At 26.8% G+C, this 21,859-nt stretch overlaps 3 protein-coding genes across 5 annotated transcripts in view; 2 read left to right on the forward strand and 1 right to left on the reverse strand.

The window, feature by feature from the left end:
- Positions 1 to 33: 33 nt before the first annotated feature.
- LOC111033616 (adenylate kinase isoenzyme 6) lies at positions 34 to 3,453 on the reverse strand. Of its 2 annotated transcripts, none has more exons than XM_022314423.1 (4): positions 3,008 to 3,453; positions 2,664 to 2,818; positions 2,451 to 2,596; positions 34 to 796 (listed from the first exon to the last, which is right to left on the reverse strand). In XM_022314423.1, exons 1-4 carry the CDS (start codon positions 3,036 to 3,038, stop codon positions 601 to 603), a joined length of 528 nt encoding a protein of 175 aa, XP_022170115.1. In that variant the 5' UTR covers positions 3,039 to 3,453; the 3' UTR covers positions 34 to 600. The 2 variants fall into 2 exon arrangements, with proteins under 2 accessions (XP_022170115.1, XP_022170114.1); XM_022314422.1 differs by lacking the exon at positions 3,008 to 3,453 and adding an exon at positions 2,923 to 2,997.
- A 504-nt stretch (positions 3,454 to 3,957) lies between these two features.
- Positions 3,958 to 4,692, forward strand: LOC111033611. Its single transcript, XM_022314418.1, has 2 exons — positions 3,958 to 4,444; positions 4,517 to 4,692. The coding sequence occupies exons 1-2, from the start codon at positions 4,205 to 4,207 to the stop codon at positions 4,676 to 4,678; spliced, it is 402 nt and encodes a 133-aa protein (XP_022170110.1). The 5' UTR covers positions 3,958 to 4,204; the 3' UTR covers positions 4,679 to 4,692.
- A 7,506-nt stretch (positions 4,693 to 12,198) lies between these two features.
- LOC111033582 (formin-J-like) overlaps positions 12,199 to 21,859 on the forward strand; it is a 35,026-nt gene continuing 25,365 nt past the window's right edge. For both annotated transcript variants that reach the window (XM_022314378.1, XM_022314379.1), the window contains exons 1-2: positions 12,199 to 12,397; positions 19,964 to 20,099. In XM_022314378.1, coding sequence (XP_022170070.1) covers positions 20,033 to 20,099 — 67 coding nt within the window. In that variant the 5' untranslated portion in view covers positions 12,199 to 12,397; positions 19,964 to 20,032. The remainder of the gene's footprint in view (positions 12,398 to 19,963; positions 20,100 to 21,859) is intronic.

The raw sequence follows: 21,859 nt of genomic DNA on the forward strand, positions 1-21,859 counted from the left end.
TGAACATTAAAAAAAAAAAATCATACTTATGGATTTTTAATATTTTTCAACTACTGTTGTAACAACTAACAATATATCAGGAAACTCGGTTTAAACTTTCAAACTTTTTACCCAGCGAAAAAAACTAAACAAATGTCAAATTTTAAATTACTATAAACAGCAAAAACATGTCAAATTATTTTGAAAATTTTATTTTGTAGTTAATTTTGATTGTCAGTAATCTCTATTAAATTATATCGATAGCATATTACTATACAAACACAATAGGTATATTATATATTAAGTTAATGTATAAAAACTATAAAGTATAGTTATTCCCTTTACCCATCGGCTCCGGAATAATATGTCTATGTGATAAAAACAATTTATATTATTTTATTTTAAATTTTAACTAACACAATATTTTAGTTACTAATATAATATTAAAAAGTTTGTTAATTGATTTTTTTCCAACTTTAACATTAACGTAATAACAAGAATTAAAAGAAAATATCAAAATTAAATTATTCATCAAATAACAGTTAATGTTTTATAATAGGTATGTTAAATAAAAAAAAGATGTATTTTTTGGGATGCACAAGTATATAAATATATTTAATTCTATTTGTTAACATTGTCTTTAATCCATTGGTTTACCCAAGCACCTATTTGAGTAATATTGCGTTCCATATCTGCATAGGTTTCATTGCGTAACTCGTTTACAATGTTGTTGTCATATGATTCCATAGCTTCTTCAAGTAAAGTTTGGAATATTTCACATTCTACATTGTTTTGAAGCTTTTTAGTTGAATATCCTCTAAAATAAAGTAAATGATAGAATAAATTTTTTGTTTTTTTTTATCTATATTAGAGTAAAATAACAAACTGTGTCAGAGTTGTTTTGTCCGACACCTTATACATAATATTTACTAAATCCAACAAGAAAACACACCGTTCTGCTCATCACCATATAAACAACAATGTGCGATCAAGATCAGTTCCACTATAGCAAAAGCAGATGAGCAGAAGTACTGATTTCCATCAAGCTATGGCATGTTCCCTCACTGGACAGAGTATAGAAGTGTTTTCATTCATAATAGGCAGAAATATCAAATAAATTTTGAACCAAAATTATTAATCACAAATTTATAATTTTGTGACATATTCTTTTTTTTTCCAGTTTGAAATCGACGACGGCGCGGGAACTGCTTTCGCATTGCTTCCGCGGAATATACAATTTCATCTAAGCTTAAAAAAAGATACCACGTAGCTTTTAAAGGTGTTCGATGAAGGCAATCGTATTGAAATAAACAGGTACTAAGAAAAACTAAAAAATTTGAATCATAAATATATTTGAATACTGATTTAAAGTGGCAAGTAGTACCATGGCGGCACACCATTTTGGTGTGAAAAATATCATTAAGTCAACATTTGTTATTTTGAAACCAAATTTATACTTAGTACATAAGATAATATTATACTCTCTGTTGTAAAATTGTATTTCTTTAAATATAGCTAATACAATACAACCCAAAAATAAGTTATTTAAGTATGAAAAACACGATCAAAAGATTTTCCCGACAACCTCTTTGAAGCTCTCAGTTCAACTTATGACAAAACCAATAAAATAATTACATTTCTAAAACAAATTGATATGTACAACCTAATTTAAGGACCTAATATATTATTTATTGTAACTAAAAACAAATTAATATGTACTAATATGTAACTAAGTTAAGGAACTATTGTTTTACTATATTATGTAACCAAATGCTCTCATTTTTTGTTACAAGCTAATTAGAAGTTGAAGCTGTACCACGAATAAAAAAAAAAAAAAATATATTAGTTAGTAATTTTTAATTTTTGTATTGATGAATATAAAACAATGCGACACAGAAAATATTGTCTTCTTTATCAAATATAAATTAGGTTTTCATTATCATTGGCTATAGATTAAGTTATTTTCTTTTAGCAAAAAGCCCTTAGATTTTCTTATATTTTCTAATATCTGTAATACTACTCTGCAAAAATTCCTACTTTCAATAACTATGGAGAGCATAGATCATCAAATAGTTGCTTTCTGGTATGATTTACTATATCAACGATAAATAATTAATAGAACTGTAACAAAGCAATGGAAATAGGTACTCCTAAATGGCTTACTTGAAAATATCCCAGATTTGGTTAAATAGTAAATATAGATGCTGAATGATTGCTTACAATTTATTACAAACCTTGAAATATTACTTAACTGCAGAGATAACCTAGCCTACCTAAAATAAAATTTGCATTCAATTTCAAATCTAAAGAACTACAAGATTAACTTTTTGGGGATTTTCTACCAACAAATATTAACTAAAGAAAAAGCCTAATATTATAAAACCAATATAATTTTTACAATTTGCTCATATCTCAGAATTTAAATTTTACAAAGCCTATGTTAATAACCTATTTTAGTCTATGTTACTAACCTTTTTTCAAGACGATCATACAATAATGTATTATTAGTTCTCAATACAAATACTACATCAAACCATCTTTCAGGAAAGAAATCACAACCATGGTAATCAATTATTTTACCTCCTTCTTCCATTCTCGATTCTAACTCGTCCAATACCTAAAGTTTTTAAAACAATTAGTTACATACAAATGAACAATACAATAAACACTCCATTAATACTTACTTTGTCTTCATTAAGTATATGGCATTCCAATTCTTCATCATATCCAGAATAACAATTACACTGCTTAGCTACTTGACCAACTTCAATCCATTCCATATCTAATCCACTTCGAATTAATTCTTCACACAGTTTTGATTTTCCTACACCGGGTGTACCTAAACAGAAAAAATATGCAAATAAATTAAATTTCAATGAAAATAACCAAATTATAATTATTTGAATCTGTTGAGTAATTTGGTTAATTTAGTACTAATAGTACCATCGTGTACAGAAATGTTAGACAGCCAAGGATCAGACATATTTTATTCTTCAGCACTACTTAAAACCTAACTGTAAATACATACCAGTAATTAGAATATTTGGTTTTCTTCTCATTTTTAAAAAACGATTTGGTACACAAACTAGTGTAAATGTGTAATAGTTGATAATTATTATTGTATTATTTAGTATTCACGCGTTCACGACACTGAAGTACCAAATAATATGATTAGAACAAATTTGCGATAAAGAGTTTGATTATAATAACAAACTATTATTATTTATTTATCATAAATAATATTACTTGAAGAAGAATTGTTTATTATTATTACGTATTTATTGTACCCAAAGTAGGTATTAAGTAACACGGTAACACTTTATAAGAAACACATAATTTATCATTCACATCTGAGAATATACCTAATCTATATAATACCATAAGACATAGAATAGAATTAGAATACAGATGAAATCTGTTCTGTCTTCTGTGATAATTAGGTTCGAAGCTCGAATGCTCGATGTGAAAGTAGATAATCTACAATTTGTAGATTTATCTACGTCGTTGTTCAATGATGATACTTATACCATGATTGATAAGAACAATGTGCAATGATAGAAGGAGGGAGAGGGTCAGTTCTTTTTCATGATAAGGCCTCAAAATCTATTAATTTTTCATCAAATATCAAAACGACCTTAATGGCTAATAAAAATTTAGGTACTTGAGGTACTTCTAATGATTCGAATAAAAAAATTTTTAAAGTTTTTGATTCTATAAAGAAGTTTACTTTGCATCGGTTGGAACACATATTTGATATTCTTAATGGTTTAAAAAAAAATTAACATAAAAAATTGATAACATTTTAAATGTTTATTCCCGTCAAGAAATTTCTAAAATATAAAAGTGCTCCGATCAATGCAAAGTACTCTTGTACACAGAGCTGTAAAGTATTTGAGTAAAAGTATTTGAATATTGGTATTCAAATACTTTTTTAAGTATTGAATACTTTATTTAAATACTTTTTTTATTTCTTGTATTTAAATAGTATTTAAATACCTTTTTATGGTATTGAATACTAATGTATTACTTGCTTACTGGTATGTTTAATTTTAACAGTAAAGTTAGTTTAAGTTAGTTTCTATACTAAGTTAATACCAAAATAATTTATCTTTCAGGCATTAATAAAAGATTTGGGGATTTATTACAAAATAAGTTTTTAATTATTGCATCAGTGAGTAATCCTTATTTTAAAGTGGCATGGATTAAAAATGATGTAAGAAAGCAAATGGCTATGGATGCATTTAGAAATGCTTGTTTACAAATATATGAAAAAGAGTGTGTTTCCAATACTCAAGAACCTAATATTGTAGAAAGTTATGATGAACCATCATTGGACTTTTTTACGTGGTCTTCTTCAAACAATATGAATGGTATAGATTCGGTAGATATTGAAATTAATCAATATTTTAGGACTTCGCCAACAAAAAACTTGGATTGTTTGCAATCACTTCCTATACTTAAAAAAGTACATATACATTTTTTTTGGTTCTTATGATAAATATGATAAATTTAATTAATTTTTTATTTCTGTTGACAGGTATTTATTAAATACAATACACCTCTCCCCAGCAGTGCTTCGGTTGAAAGGGTATTTAGTGTAGGAGGAGCTACGTTAACAAAAAAGAGAACATCCATTAGTGACAAGCATTTTGAACAAATAATGTTTTTAAAATGTAATAATCAATGCAATAATAAATAATAATAAAATGATGAATAAATTGTACATATTTTTTTTTTTTATAAGTATTTGAAAAGTATTTCAAATACATTTTTAAAGTATTTGAGTAATACTCAAATACGTTGGATAAATAAGTATTTGAATATTACTTTAAATACTTTTTTCAACAATATATTTTTTACTTACTCAAATACTTTTTAAAAGTATTCTTTACAGCTCTGCTTGTACATGCATTTCAATATCTTTACATATTTTCAAATCGGACCTTTGGAAGTACATACAGTTTTGTAAGTAGGTACATACAGGCTTACCCACGGTCTTAGATTATTAGCTATTTCGGGTCCATAATTGATTTTGAATATTTTGATAAATGATAAATGATTAAATTACATGTGCATGCGTGTACGCAATATCATTGATTAAATATACATATACACATGATATACATTTATCAATGGCAATATCATAGAACATGCTTTGTGGTAATATGTATGATGCTGATGATTGGCAAGTCTCACGAGAAGGGGTGGAAAGGAGGATTCCTCGGGTCTGGCATTTTTAAAAGGGTCCGGAAATTTGGGGGCTACTCAATTTTTTTAAACTAAAGGAAAAAAAAAGAATTTGATGAACACTGTGGAAAAAATTAACTCTTAAAAATGACATAACAATGTTAATGATAGGTGGTCAAAAATAGTGAAAACCCCAAGTTATTAGCTCTTAGCCCTTGGGCCGGGTTTCCTCTTTAAGGCCTTGGTGATTGGTGGGGACTGGGACACTGGGTAGTATACACTATTTTACACTAATGATAATTTCTACACACACAAAGACGCGAAGGGACTGCAGGGAAGAATTAATTGCCTAAGCACAACTCCTTAAAAATTACATGACGTATATTAAATCGTTGTTAGTGGTAACACGACAAGGTCTGATACATTGCTATTGATCACAGAATAGATGAAATTTTGTACTTTGAACCTATTGATCCAAGATGAAGATTTTATTCATGATTAAGTAAATTTACTTTATCATGATTTAATCTCGATCTTGTTTTGATCACTCAGATATTACGACGCTAAAGGTTTTTATAAAAAAAATTAACAATTCACTCACTTGTGGCGCTATCTACTAAATTATCACGTTAATCATGATATCCAATACCAATATTTTCTGTTATTTACTATTTCATATTAAAATTAATTTTAAACTCAACTATTTTAGCATTAGGTTTCAGTAATAAATATTGATTAAATAACAATATTAATACTTTATGGTTTATTATGAACTCGAAATAACTATTATTTTATTTTGTGGTAAGACTGCAATGTATTTTTTATTTAACTATTATTTCATGTCAAATTAATTTTAATTTTTCATTTATTACATTATCAATCTAACACCAGTATGAAATATTTACTAATTTTACAAAGAACAATAAAATTAAGGCAAACTGAAAGTTAAAGAGTTTTATATTTTTGTGCCAAACCAAATCAAATTACAAAAATAATTAAAAAGGTAGGTATGTAAATTAATAAAAATGTGTACAAAATACAAATTATTTTTTAATACTTTGGTTGATGGATCCATAATATAAGTAGTACACTTGTTATCATCTTGATATTTAATATATGTATTTGTTAGGGTAATACCATTTAGATATAATATATAACCTAACCTTGCTAATAACAAATTTAAGTTTTCTTCAAAATCAACAAAACAATTAATTGAAAATATAAACAAACTTTATTTGATATCTTAAATTCTTAAAGAAAGCCAGCATAATACATTTTTATTGTACCCTTTGATTTTAAGCAAATTAAACAAAAAAGTCGATAGGAACAATACTAGTTGTTCTATTTTTAGTTATTTCTAAGTTATAAGTATTTATTGGAGATACCTACTCCACAAATGCAACAGACCTGGGAACTCGTGTCGGTTATTGCAATGCATATTCATCCATCACCATGATAGTAAACAACAGTTTATAATCGATGCACCTATAAATTTGTTATACACTTATACCTACCAATAACCTATTATAATTTTGGAGCTTAGTTGGTTCACTAATCACGATAGTCTATTATTAACTATTTGATTTCTATTATATAAGTTACTTAATATTTAATGACAAGGGCACCTGCAGAAATATAAACCGGGTGAGGGGGAGTTAATAATCTCTGATAATACAACACAGACTTTTTTGTTGTTTTTACCAGTTATAAACATTATACTTATATATATATATAACTACAGTTTATAAAATTATTAATAATAACTAAAAAAAGCGGATGCCCAAGTATAATAATGATTGGTATCTTTTGTTTCTTTTTCAAACAAAATCTGAACAGGTGTCCAGAACCTAAATCCTTATTGACGATGGATGTGGACTTTTCCAAATAATTATTTTTTCTTTACCTATTTGTTTTTTGAATTTCATATAGTTGAATTTAATTGGTACAATTATTATAGATACAATAATGTAAACGATTTGAATCACAAACAACATAATTTTTTAATTTTTATTCTTTTTTAGGAAAACTTCAGTCCAAATCCCATTTGTTAATATATCTTATATTCCAATCAAATATGGTTGTACTTGTACATAATTTATGAATTGTTATTTGTTGAAGAACTGTAAATCTTGTACTTTGACGATGAGCTGTAATGTCTTATACATATTAGTATATACTAAGCTTTAATTTCCACAAATGACTTGATAACAAATAACAATACAATACTGTGGTCACTGGTCAGATGTATCGTAGATAACATTATTTTTATATTTTGTATAATATCGCCGGAAGGAAATATATAGGTATACTTCTTTATTTTTTAATCTTTGGCACAATGCTATACATTATTGTTGCTCGGTCAAGCACTTACTCAAGTTTAAATCTATACCTAATCGAATAACCAAAGCTTCGGGGGAAATCATTTTATTAGGTTTATACATAAAGTGTTATATGTTTTTTTTAAATTTATATATCATTTCAAATTCGAATTTTTTCTTCCATTAGTGGTTAACTTAATGAACATAATATGCATGATTCTTTTTATATACATTTCAAGTTCAAATGTTGATGATTAAATAGATCATAAATGCATTTTAAAATCTTTTTAGAGCATTCTATAAGTATAGAATATAATTATAAATTATTTTAAAAATCCACTGATCACTGATTCCTATCACTAATTAATTAACAAATCGCATATTGTGAAGTATTAAAAGTTGTTTTTTTAAATAGAGGAAAATATTTATTTTAATATGTCATGGCTACAATTTCTATTTCTATGGTACCAATTTATCGTTCATCGATAATTATCAATCAATACACTATGGTAAAATTTGTTATGTTTTAAAAAAAATATATTTTGAATTTTACAAACACGTTTAACAGTATATATAATTTACTGCACTGTACGATTTTTAATACTAACTAGGTAGGTATATACCTAATGTTAGTATAGTATCTAAGTATATACAAAACAATATTATCATTGTGTTCGATACCTATATAGTAGTTGTACATATAGCACAGTAACTGGAATAGTGGTATTGTAACTCGCGTTATCATCACGGACTAATAGACATTATATTATTATATCTCAGTTCGTGGTTGTTATACTATAATAAGTTATTTAAAGTATTTTTACGTTCATACAAATAAGTCGTAAATTATTTAGTTATAGGTAGTAAAAAATTTAAAAATGAAGTAGGTATCCACTGACAGTGTGAGTGTGATCGTGTAAAGACAGAAATATTTGTAATTTTTATATGGACAACAAATGTAGGTACTAATTTTTAAGAATAATTGGAATCTAAAAACCATTTTTTTAAAGTATGTTTTATGGAATTTAAGAACTTGGCGATTATGTGACTATTTCATTAAGGTTTATTTTTGGGTTTTACAAATGTATATACAAGATGCATTAATACTTAATTATGTGTAAATGAACAGTTAAATAATAAACTTAAAATGATAAGGTTGAAGATGCATACCAATACGAAGATGGAGGAATCTGTGAATTGCGTACATAAGTGACTGAGGCTTGAGTCTTCTTTACTTTGAATTTCGACTTTGGGAAAATGATGACGAGCGCATTGTCGAACTAAGAGTGATTACTGATGACAGAAGAGTAAGATTGGGATTGAGACGTATTTTGCATTTTTCTTAAAGCTAGCAATGAGATGCTTGTTAACATAGTATGTTCCATATATTTTTGAATCAAAATAAAAAGTTTCTATTTTGAATTTTTTGACAATTTTCAATTTTTAAATCATTTCTTTCACATATTAGAGGATTTTTATGGGTTTTAGGTCACTTTTAGTACTAAAATCTTTTAAAATTTAATTTTGAATTTTGTTTTTATATTCTTACTTAAAAAGTAACTTTGAAACGTTCTAACGAAGTTATTACCCAAATAATCGCATATTATTAATCGTAATTTTTTGAACGGATCTGCCTATGAAAAAATCGATTAAATGAGAATAATTATTTTTTTCAGAATAAAAGTCAACAAAATTGTACGTCCTGCAAAACTTTTTTTTTAATTTTATAAAAAATATTGTTTGTCTCAATACTTGGGTTATATAACAAATTTTAAATGCATTTTATAGGTGCATTATTTTGAATTTTTACGGCATGACATCTATGACATCCCAATCCCATCCATATTGATGAGATGCACAAATACGCAATTGTCTATAAGATTCGTTTCACCAGAATTTTATAGCACTTTTCGCACTGCTACAACACTGTAGTACTAAGCACTCAGAAACAATAGAGAAAAAACTGTTTGATCGAGAACCGTTGAGAATCGAATCGGGCGGCGCCGCGGTGAACTTAGAGAAAACAGTCGATATTCTCCTGTAAGACTGATCAAGGGAAAATCTCGTCGTTAAACCCACTCGTGAGTATCATAAACTATAAATAGATTGAGGTAGCCTCGACCACACTATACTACAGTGTATGAATTCGGGTGTTCACATTGTATATGGTAACGCTGTTACAGTATACTCGCAAGTGGGTAACTATGATTCATTCCATCGTCGTGGGTCATTTGTCTAAAAAGTCAGTGTCCGTCGTGTCATTCGACCATCGATCAAACCATTTTCTTATTAACGACAATATTGTCGTCTGCGAGTACGAAGTGGCAAGTTCAGGTAAAGGTAGCAGTATTGACTTTAGATAGTTAACCATTATAATAGCTCCACTTAGGGAAGTTCACTCCCTCCTCCCCCCCTAAATACGGTTATGGTTTTTACTTTTTAGTGTAAGGTATTCGATTGTAGAACAGGAAATAAACACTTATTATAGCAATAAAAGACCAAGGCGGGCGGGGAGGGGGTTAGTTCCCGTCCACATGCTCCCGTCAGAGTACGCCCCTTCCTGGGTAGGTATTAGAATTATATAATAACGTTTTTAAATACTTTTATCTCCTTAACTCTCTGATTTAAATAATTAATTATTTTATATTTTTATTTTCCAAATATATGTTCTCTTCGCTTTGTTATATTTAATGTTATATTTAATTGATCAACATACTGTAAACTGTATAGACGTACAACACAAAGTGTAAACTGTGTATAGTATAAAGTAATAAAATATGGTACTGTTTACAAGATATTCAATTATGTTTATAATGTACATATATGTATAATATATTACACCCTTGAGTCTTGACTTGATTAACTTTAATACTTTACTCGGTAAATTTGACTGTGTATAGACAATAGGTATACAGTAAACAGTATAACATATTATAAAATAATTAATAACCAATCATTTTAAGCTAACGTAGAAATAAATAAATTAAGTTAAAGTTTAGTTAGCAAAATCATCAAACTGTAGTAAGTATTAATTTAATAAGCTGAAATAAACTTAATTTTTAACTTATGAACTAGTATTAATTCCCAGCCTTAACAGACAGTAACACTTGGTAGGTATCATATTATTGTATACACCATAATATAGTATATTATGTATTAATGTCTAATTGTTCTCGAAATATTTTACAAAAATAATAACAGTACCATACATTTTCATTCAAAAAAAAAATATTTTAGACTTCATATAGTTGTATAATATTGGTTATTAATTTACTTTATTGTTATCATTATATAGGCGCCTACTTATTTATGTACGTGGATTTATAACAGAATATTGAATTATTTTATTAAGATAGTACCTATATCTATGTTATCCTACTTGTTATTGAAATATCTAATCAATTCTAATTATGTTTTAACCTTGATCTGTCTTAACTCAAAAATGGACAAGTCGAAACACCTGCGCAACACGTGTCAACTAATTCGATGAATAATAACTATTTTTAAATGGTATTCAAATTGTTTTGGGCATGAATATATAAATGCATAATACATCAAATCTTGTCTTAATTAATTTGATTTGTCGGTAGATTGATTACGAATAAAGTTGTAATTTATACAATTAATTGGCCTAATGTGGAATGTTAAGTATAAATATATACATTTGGTATCTACTACTTCGAAAAATCAAAGTGTTCTTATTATTTATTATACATTTATTTCAGTTGGGTCTTGGAGTAATATTATCTATTATAAATGTAAAACAATAGTTAGTTCATATATTAGCTATTTACATCGTGATATGATTTTAAAAAGCATTGAATATATACGTTGTCATCAAAGAATAATAAATAATTTATCACTGTGAATCATATACATAATCGTACACGATGACCCAGATGCCGATTCTTCAATGTTCTTTGAGTCCTTGGATTACCATATGGTTGCTTGCACGTTTTGGATACGTAAATTTCAACGTATCTTGGCCTAATTATACATAATAAATATAATTTGGTTTTATTCAGAGGACTTAAAAGTTTGAGGGTTATAACTTGAGTATGTATATGGATTTGGTGGTTCAAACATTATGACTAATGCTTTAGCTAATACTTATATTATAAAAGTTATCAATATTCAGTTGGTACCTAAAATGAGTTAAGTTATTAATTTTAAAATACAATTTGTATGAAATTGCTGATATATTTATACCCAGTGAAAAAGATACTAAGTTATAATAACACAATACAACCATTATTTTATAATATTATCAAAATATAGGTTTCGTTTATTTTCGAACATCGATTTTTGCAATGTTTAACAAAAACAATATAATATTTATTTTAAATAATGTAATTTTTAAGAATGATGTGTACCAACCAGTTTTTCATCATTTTATTTTTATAGTAACTATTAAGTATTATTATTTAAATCTTATATCCTCCACAGTATATACTACTTACTTACACATTATTTCTACAAAAAATATAAATATAACAAATTATAAGTTAAGTACCTATTTAATATAAATATTAAGTACGTGTAACATATCATAATATATTTTATATTAAACGTAAACACTTGCACGTTGTTAATAATTTTTTTAATAAATGAAAACATTCGAAACTTATATATTGTGGAAAGGGAACAGTTGTATACTTGAACAATATCAAGGAACACATGTAGGTGTCTTCTCGGATGGCGCCTTAGCAACAGTTTGTTTCTTATACCGATCCGATCAACACGTTCGTTTTCGATTTAACCCGTTCCTCGCATACAGCTTTATATTCATTTACCTACGCGTATTAATATTATTCACTTTTTTTTTGTGACCAAATATATTGATATTATCTTGTTATTTCTTAGAAAAAGTGTTGTGATTATATAAACGATAAACAAATTAGGAAATTTCTTTGGTATGTACCTAATTATTTACAATTTTTAATGAACTAATAAAATATATTATTTTAAAATACATTATTTTATCATTATGAGTTAATGAAAATTATAACTCAATTAATGGTGAAATTGTGGGTACTTCCTACATTTATCAATACAGTAAGGTTATTAATAAAATAATTATTTAAAATGATATACCTATTACAACTATTTGACTCTTTATTATAAAAAGAATAAAGATACCTATCTACCTACTTGTCTTACTATTTTTCTTGTTTTTAAATGTCTTGCTAAAATACTGGTTATTGTGGTATAGAATTTTATCTTTAGTATATATACTACATACACAGCTATTTATCTTTATCTAAACATGTTTTGTGTTTTTATTTTTATTTCATCAAAGTGTAAATTTACATATTTATTCATGCGATATATTATATTGTTATTATACATAATAGTTAATACAATGTCATAGTACTTAAAAAATATAATTTGTGGTTAAATAAAAATATTTTTTGATGTATTTTAAGAATATTTAATAAAAGTCGGAGGAACAATTAACTGAAATAAATTACAAACAGTAAAGATTAGGTATTTAGGAAAGTACTAATATGTCGTATGAGTCTAAGTTATCGTAAATCTTAACATTACAAGAATTGTTATCAAATGTAGTATTTATAGTTTATACAATATATTTTTTGAGCATCTATTTTAACGATATTCTTATTTTATAAAAAATAATTATCTTAATAATTAATAAATGAATACACAAATTTGGTAATAATGAAGTCAAACAAAATGCACTTTTTAATAATAATGATCATACATTTTTTCTTTATTTTTTATTTCCTACTGTACAACATCGCAGTGAAAGCTAAAAAAATAATTTGTTACCTACCAATAAGTGGATCGATTAAATTTATTAAAATTTATTACACATCTTTCAAAATATATCTTAATCAATATTATTATTAATACAACAATATTAATCAACTAGCCGGTTGTTTGTATTTGTATACATAATTGCTTAGTTTTATGGGTATACAAACGATAGGTAGGTACGTTGTATAATATTTAGAAATAGAAATTATGTAAATCTGAAGTATGCCCATAGGATACATGTATCTATTGGATTCAATATTTACGTAGGTTTGATTATACTAACCCAATATCATGTGTAGAATGTAAACTGGGTACTGTGGTTTATATGGTTATAGGTAATGTCGATTATAAAAAGGTTCTATGTTGCCATTTATGTTCGTTTATGATACGTTTAAACTGTCCTTTTTCTTTGAAATCCCAACAAGCCGAATTATTAGCTGACAGGCTGACAGTGTAAACGACCGGACATCAAGAGTCAAAAGGGGCCCGTCAAACTATATTATCAAGACACACCCTCTGCCAACACTATTTTTATTATTTTATTAAATTTGTAAATCGTCATTGAGTTGTTAGCGAGTAAAAACTGGTTATTATATACACTTCCTTAGTTGTATTTGTAGTTTTTTTTTCATACAAAATTACTCTTTTCAACTAAATTCAATGTTTTATAAACGTTTTACGCCTTTACGCCATATATTTTTAGTTTTCATTATTTACATTAACTTTTAGTTAAATTACTTTTTCAATTATAGCCATTGGGCAATAAATCACTCAATAAATAAATTCTGGATACACCATCAGATTTACTGTTAAAATCAAAGTTATTAATTTAACATACGTTTTGATATGTTGGGGCAGGGTTATATGCGGCATTACGTAGGCAGTACTTACTATGTTAATTTGCAAAATTCGAGATATTTATTGCTTAAGAATAGATTTTGTATTAACAAACCGGATACAAAAATATTAAAATTACTAAAAACATTTTTAATTACTAAAATTGTTCAAATGATTTTTATATTTTCATATCAAGTGTTTAATATTTATGCATTATACATGTATTAATACTAAATTACATTTTATTAAGTGTACCTATTAAAATATGATTTTCAAAACGAATTATGCACTTGTAAACATAAATGCAAAATACTCTAACTCGACATAACCTATATTTACCATTTAACAAAGTGCGGTTTTATGAAATTAGTTTTCAATATTATAAATATGTTGTGTAAATTAATTCAAAAATCGTAAATCTCAATTTTGAGATATTTAGTTATTTACTACCTATAGATATTAATAATTTTTCAATATTCAATAAGCCTTAAACATTTATATTTCTTTATGGTATAGTATTTACATATACCTAGTATTAGTTATGTTTAATATTTATTTATACCATTATACTAATATTCATACCAATGCAGCATAAATATGCAATAAACTACCATCTATAGCTCAATTTATTTAATTAATATAACGATTTGAGTTTTTCTTTTGTATTTCTGTATTACTGTAGTCTGTATATGGTACTGTATTGATATTTGTAAAAATTATCTTTCATCTGTTAATGAATATATGCTAAAAATAAAATAGAAGATTTTTAGTTATTTTTACTAAACATTTTTAACTTTAAAAATATTCTACTGCTAAATATTCTGTTCTACTGTTCATATTTAAATAAGTTTAAGACATTATATTCCTATACTAAAACTGTTACTATACATTTATTATTTAAACTCAATTGTATTATGTTGTAATTAAATTCATTAATTGTCCAAACTTAATGTTTAAAAAATTGCTATGACTACAATATGAAATTAAAAAAAAATATGAATTTTTATTCAAGTTAAGGTAAAATAAAATATGACTTCATCTTGTACTTGAATGTCAAAATAAACCTACTTTTATTCTGCCATGGTATTTTACTATGACGAAACAAATACATAGATATGATCAAACAGAATGAAAAAAATATTGTCCAAATACTTGGAATACCCAAAAATAAAAATTATATCTTAAAATATAACGTAAATGTAATAAAATAAAATATAATTATTGGAATTTTATTGATTTCTTTTAGATCTCCATTTTTATTCTACGACTTCCTGTGTTAATACCAATAATATAGCACTAAGTTAAACATTTTAAGCATATTTGATTAATGAAGATGACTAATACTAGCCGTTTGTGTTGGGGGCAAGGTTGGCGTTATAATAACAATATTAAAGGACGGGACGGACAGACGGCCAGTTTCCAAATAAGGGCTCCTCTGGCTCGCCTACTACCACTCACCGCCACTAACAACTGTCGTTCGACCTTACTATTTTGTATTTGACACAAATCCAACATAGAACATTGCGATATCCTAAACTAAATCCTATATTAGAATTATATATATTATTATATATAAATACGATTTACTATTGAATGACTATTTTACACACATGCTGGCAAGTTACCTACTGCAGATAATTGAAACACATGTATTGATCATTATTATTTTCCATTTTTACATTAGTAAATTTACAAAAATTAAAAACATAACACTCGTATTTTTAGTTGTATAGCTTATTAAATATACGTTTATAATAACACTATTATAACTATATTATTTAAATAACAAATGATAAGAGTTCCATTTATTTTTTTGAATAAAAAATTATATCTATTTCAATTACACCATACCTAATCAATTTTAATATTATTTAAACTTTTGTTTAATATGTCTGTATATACCTAAATATTTATTCATTATATTATATAAATTACACTGTATGTGAACAATATTTATAACTATTGAATCATATAAAAATAATATACTAGTACTTGACTCTGGTATTTTATATTATTTCTATCATATTGTTTATTAACACATACTACACAAAAAACGGTTTAATTTATGTTATTATTTTCAAGTACTTGTATAGTAGGATGTTCCCCGAAAATAAAGTCATTAAAAATAAAATATTGATCGAAACTATCACCCCGCCACTTGAAATTATCAAATCTCCTTGGAACATTTTATTCAACGAAGATCCAGGAGTAAATATTTAAAAAGTGTTATTCGTGTATTATGTGAGTGTTAATAACATAAAATAATACGTAATTAGGCATGGCCGATTTAAGTTAAACAATACTTTTTAAAAACGAACTTTAAAACCTATACAAATAAGTGTAGATTATGGTTATTTAGTGTTATTATTTTTTTAGTGTCTACAACTCGTAAAATAATTCAAAATATATGTTCTTATATTATAATATGTGTACACTGTACATGTACATCTGGTGTTTGATTTCAATAGGGTTTCTTGAAAAGGGCCCCATAAGATTGTCAGAAGTACGTGCTAGTGCATTTAGGACTATAAGTTATCTTTCACGATAGAAATCAAGGAATATAAATGACTTAATTAATATTAAGAGCAGAAGCATATAATATGATAAACGAATACTAAAAAAAACATTATACCCGCGTATTACCTAGTGACTATGTAGTGTAGACTGTTACGATACATGTAGACACATAATATAGTAGGTATATTTATTTTTGTTAAATGTAAATTGTGTATGCTAATTCATTTCGCTGTTATTGTTATTAGAAGTTTCCAAAAAGATTAGAATAGTCGATAATGTTTATGTATAATTATAACTTTCAAAAGAAGGTTGAATACATTTCCAAGCAATTATTGCGTTAAATAACTTTCTGATTTTAATATTTATGTGTAAAATAATTTATTATCCATCGTATGTTTTTGTTAGTTATAATAAAGTCATTGTGGTCAATTTTTCACCAGATGTTAATTAGCATAATTAGTTACTTAGTACTTACATATTGGCATGAATGTTTTACCACAATTTTGATTTCGTTTAAGAGCATTAGGTGTATTATTTTAAATTAAAAATAAATGAGAATTATACTAGGACAATCGAGAAAATGAGTTATTATTAATATTCAAATATATTGATTGTTTATAGAAATATAAGCTGTATATATTTTGGGGATAAAATAGATTTTTAAGCCAATAATGAAAATTCACTGAGTAGGGGATAGGCGTTGCATTTATAAATATTTTTTTTTCATTGTTTCTCATCTTGTGGACGTCATAAACTTCCTGTTCCGTTGACGTGAACGGTCGAAAACAATGGCCAATTTGTCACTTGTACATTGCGTATCAGGAATATTAAAACAATATTTTATGTTTTAACAATATATCAGAAACAGTTACGTGGCTAATAAACCGAAAAGAGATAGACTTCCTGAACTCTAGTAACGTTTAGTATAATAAATAGAAAAAGTCGAATAATAATTAGGTGTCCATTGAACCTTATAGTCCATCGACTTTATGCATCCACTTTATTTACCCTCGTTTAAATCGCTGGCCACCTAATATGTCACGTACGCAATACATACAATAAAAGTGCACTAGGTTCTCCGGACCAATACTGTGTTTAGTTTTAGCAGCTAAGCTACTTGAAAATTGATTCATTGTCTATTGTCTTAAGATTTCTCTCCCGATTCGGCCGTACAATGTTTACAATTGAATATACCAATATCACAATCACATACATAGATTTGGCTTAAGTAGGGTAAATGCTCCGAGCCTAGTAACTCTAAAAGTAATGGTTAAAATGGTAAAAGGTGAATATATATCTTTACCTATTGAGCTCATTGGTCGCAACTTTAAGTCTTGTCTATATTGCAGGCAATAGGTTTTATACCTATACTTACATCCTTGAAAGAAAGTATTTAAAATCGTTGCGGTGTATACAATATTTTTTTTATAACTTAACACGTCGATGGTATTTTTTATGACCACTGTTGTTAAATGTATATTAGCATATTGTAGGTAGTGCACAAGACAACACCCCAAAAATATTACTATATAGGTACTTCGCTAACTCATATAGGCTATGAGCAGCAACGTCGATCTATAGCGTACAATTGTTAAAGAAAAATATTACATTATGTATTTATTCAATGTTATTTTGTGGTTATGAACGATCAAAACCTGTAGGAAGGTAGTATAGAGATTACATTTTTATAGGTGTCAAAATATTTTACTCAAAAGACAAGACACGTGTAATGAGAAAATATGTGGGTGTTGTGGTCGGCTGAAACACTTTACAGTTTACTATCCATCTATCACTTTGTGTGTAGTACTATACCTCCACTAACCACTTCACTAGATTTCTTCGATAATAATGTTACTGTGTTAATTTATGCGGTACTCATAGTGTGTTCAGTATTGCTATAAATTTAAAAGAGCAATTATATTATCGTAAGGCCTGTAATTATTGAATGACAATATTGTATTTTACAAGTGCATATTCACGATCAATGACCATTTTATTTAGATATGTTTTTTTTTCATAACTATTTGAAGAATTTATTTTTAACTTATACTATATCAGAGATTACTCAATTCTGGCGTGTGTAATAATATCATTAGTTTATTTCTATACACATTTCTTACGACTGTTCGTTCTTCTATAGCTCTCAATGATGACTTCACAATTACATAGCCACTCCTTTTGGTCGTTGGAAGACACCCACTCGTTCGCATACAGATTTTTCTTACAGTCTGTCTCGAATTCGCAACTACACACACTGCATGTATATTCTTATTACAAAAACACTATAATTCTGCAAAACCTACGTACTCGTATTATTAATTTCCTTAGAGTCACTTTAAAGTAATTTTGATGACCATTTCAACGATTTAAAAATCAATGTCTGTACAATGTATTTATTGTTCATATAACTCACGAGTACTTGTATTATTTTAAATTCAATTGTTGACTTTTCCGGTACCTTATAGTAAATAATCTTTTTTTGAAATATGTCATACCAAATCTCATATAAACAATCATATAATAATATATAAACGGATACGGTGGCGTCCTTGACGAAGATTGACACGAAAAAAAGAAGTTGCAACACGCGTGATGATAATATTATTCCAGTAACTACCATGTCTGGTCATGAGGCTTAGTCGTGTTTTAGTGTCGTTCAATGCCACTCGGGAAAGAGAGAATTTACGCACAAACCGTTTGACCGATAATATGTTTATTACATATAAACACTTAAAGCATTTAAATTTGAATCAAACCAACAAAATAAAAGACTTGCGCATAGGCACGTATACGTGCATTATGCTGTCGGATTTGAATGATTATTTAATTTGATGATACCGGGTATATTCTTTAGCACATTTGATATACACGGGAGTAATATATTGTTCACTATTGTTGACTGCTGATTATATCCAATTATTAATTTATATAAATAAAAATGTTTTATTGATTCTCTACATTATGCGATGTTGGTACATCGTATATATAGCTGTATCGTAATCGTTTTAATGTAATCGTAAATTAAAACTAATAACGTTTTAGCATTATACAGTACCTAACTGTGACTAGATTATATATGGTACGTTAGCTAAATTTTACGGACGTGTAAAAATATATTCTGTTTCTAAAAGATATAATTCTTTGGTAATTCTGTCATAGTTTTGATCCTCAAAATCGCTGAATATTGTCACTTTCACTTCATGCTTATATAGGTTTACGGCTTACCACGTTGTTATAGACATTTAGCTAATGTCAAGTGTTTATATAGGCCAGTCTGTGTGGTATCTGTGAATGGAATTTTAATATTTTAAACACTGAATATTTTTTTTTTTGTATTTGTTTTTTAGATAACTATTCGCAATAATAACAAAAGGATTGTTCGGAATGGCTGCTCGGAAGAGTACTAGAATCTAGACATGGAGTCTAGAATAGGACTTGATTACATCGTAGAAAACCCAGAGTACACAGCGAAACTAGCTACAGGTAATTAATTTTTTTTAAACAATGATAGGTATCAACATATTTTAACTACACAAAGTAAGTTTAAAATATTGAAGTATTTCTATGATAACATTTACCATACAATGAACGATTAAGTAACTATTTCTATTATATATATATATAATATGCTATATAATAAATATATATAATATATATATACCTATTAAATTATATTATGTACATTTTTTGCATATTTTTTTTGGAAGGTCATTACCTACCTACGTATAAAAAAAAGCAACCGTCGAAAATAATTGAAATTAGTTTATTTCATAATTACTAATAGGTACGTACACTGAAACAAAGTATCTGAGCAGGTTTATACCTAATATAATAAAATTGTCTTACCTACCACTGCCGTGTATTACGTGTAACATTTTTCAAACCTATCATGTTGATATAGTAAAAGATTATAAGACACGTCAGGGAAATATTCTGGGTTGCGTGTAAGTAGCAAATCCTACCTTGGGGCGTTATTGGTATTAATTGGTACAAATTATGATCATTGTTTGTCGAATAAAACTGTACAGTGTACCGACATAGGTATAGAAAACTATTAATAAGGACTCACAAAATAAATTTTACATATTATATTTCATTTATAAATTCAGAGCTTGAGGCCTAAAAGATAATATCAATTATTTTTAACATTCAGATACTATCGACCTTGGAAAAAAACCCTTTAAGGTTACACTTACATGTGATGTAGTTTAAAATTTTATATTTTTATTGAGTATCTTGGATGAATATTAGTAACATTAATCATTATGCATATTTCCATACTTTTTAAGAGTTAAGATCACCGTAGATTTGATATTATTTAAATAAATTAATAACTGTTAAAAAAAAAAAATGATCTCTACATAAAATTATATTTATATAAAATAAGCAGTTACATTTTTCACAGAATATAATGATGATTTACAGCCGTGATAATGGTATTAATATATTATGATCAGTTGGATTTCTAGTTGTGATAGTGCTATTGATGGAAGTGGATGCTATGGTAATACATGCGTAATGGTTTACCAGATCTGATATAATTCTACTTTATTAGTAAATTTATTATTCTAATGGCTCTTAATTATTAACCAAACCAAAAATACAATTTAATTACAATGAAAATGATTATTTTTAAGTGTATATCTTGTTTTTAAAAATTTGAAATTACCTACCTTGAATCAAAAATTGTACTGGACATTTTAAGGTCAAGAAAGGGAAACTCGTTTGTTATACACCGATCCGATTATGTCTATTATACTGACGTAATTTAATAAGGAGTGTTTACATAAAAACGCCAGAAGCTCGATTTAAACAAAAACCCATAAACATGTTCTATATTAAAAAATATAGACTATTGTAGTTTGTAACGATTAGGAACTAATATTTATATTTATATTTAAAATAATATAAAGTATTCAACTTAAAAATACATAAAAAAAAAGTAACTAAGATAAGTTCTTACTCGATAATTTATAAGCGATACACATTGTTATGTAAATTAAATGCAGGTATAGATAAGATTTCGAAGTCTTACAATGTTCGTAATTTTTCGTTTTTTACATTTTTAGTGAAAGTAATTCATGAATATTTTGATCAATAGATTCAGAGATGGCATTAAAAGATACGATTCAATTTTTTTTTGTTTTACAAAATAACATAATAATTATCGGGTATTGAAACACGCTTTTACAACTGTTGCAATTCAAAACTGACCATTAAAAATATTGACCCATGAACCCGAT

The sequence above is a fragment of the Myzus persicae genome, unplaced genomic scaffold (assembly GCF_001856785.1).
Source record: "Myzus persicae strain clone G006 unplaced genomic scaffold, MPER_G0061.0, whole genome shotgun sequence".
Classification (NCBI taxonomy): domain Eukaryota; kingdom Metazoa; phylum Arthropoda; class Insecta; order Hemiptera; family Aphididae; genus Myzus; species Myzus persicae.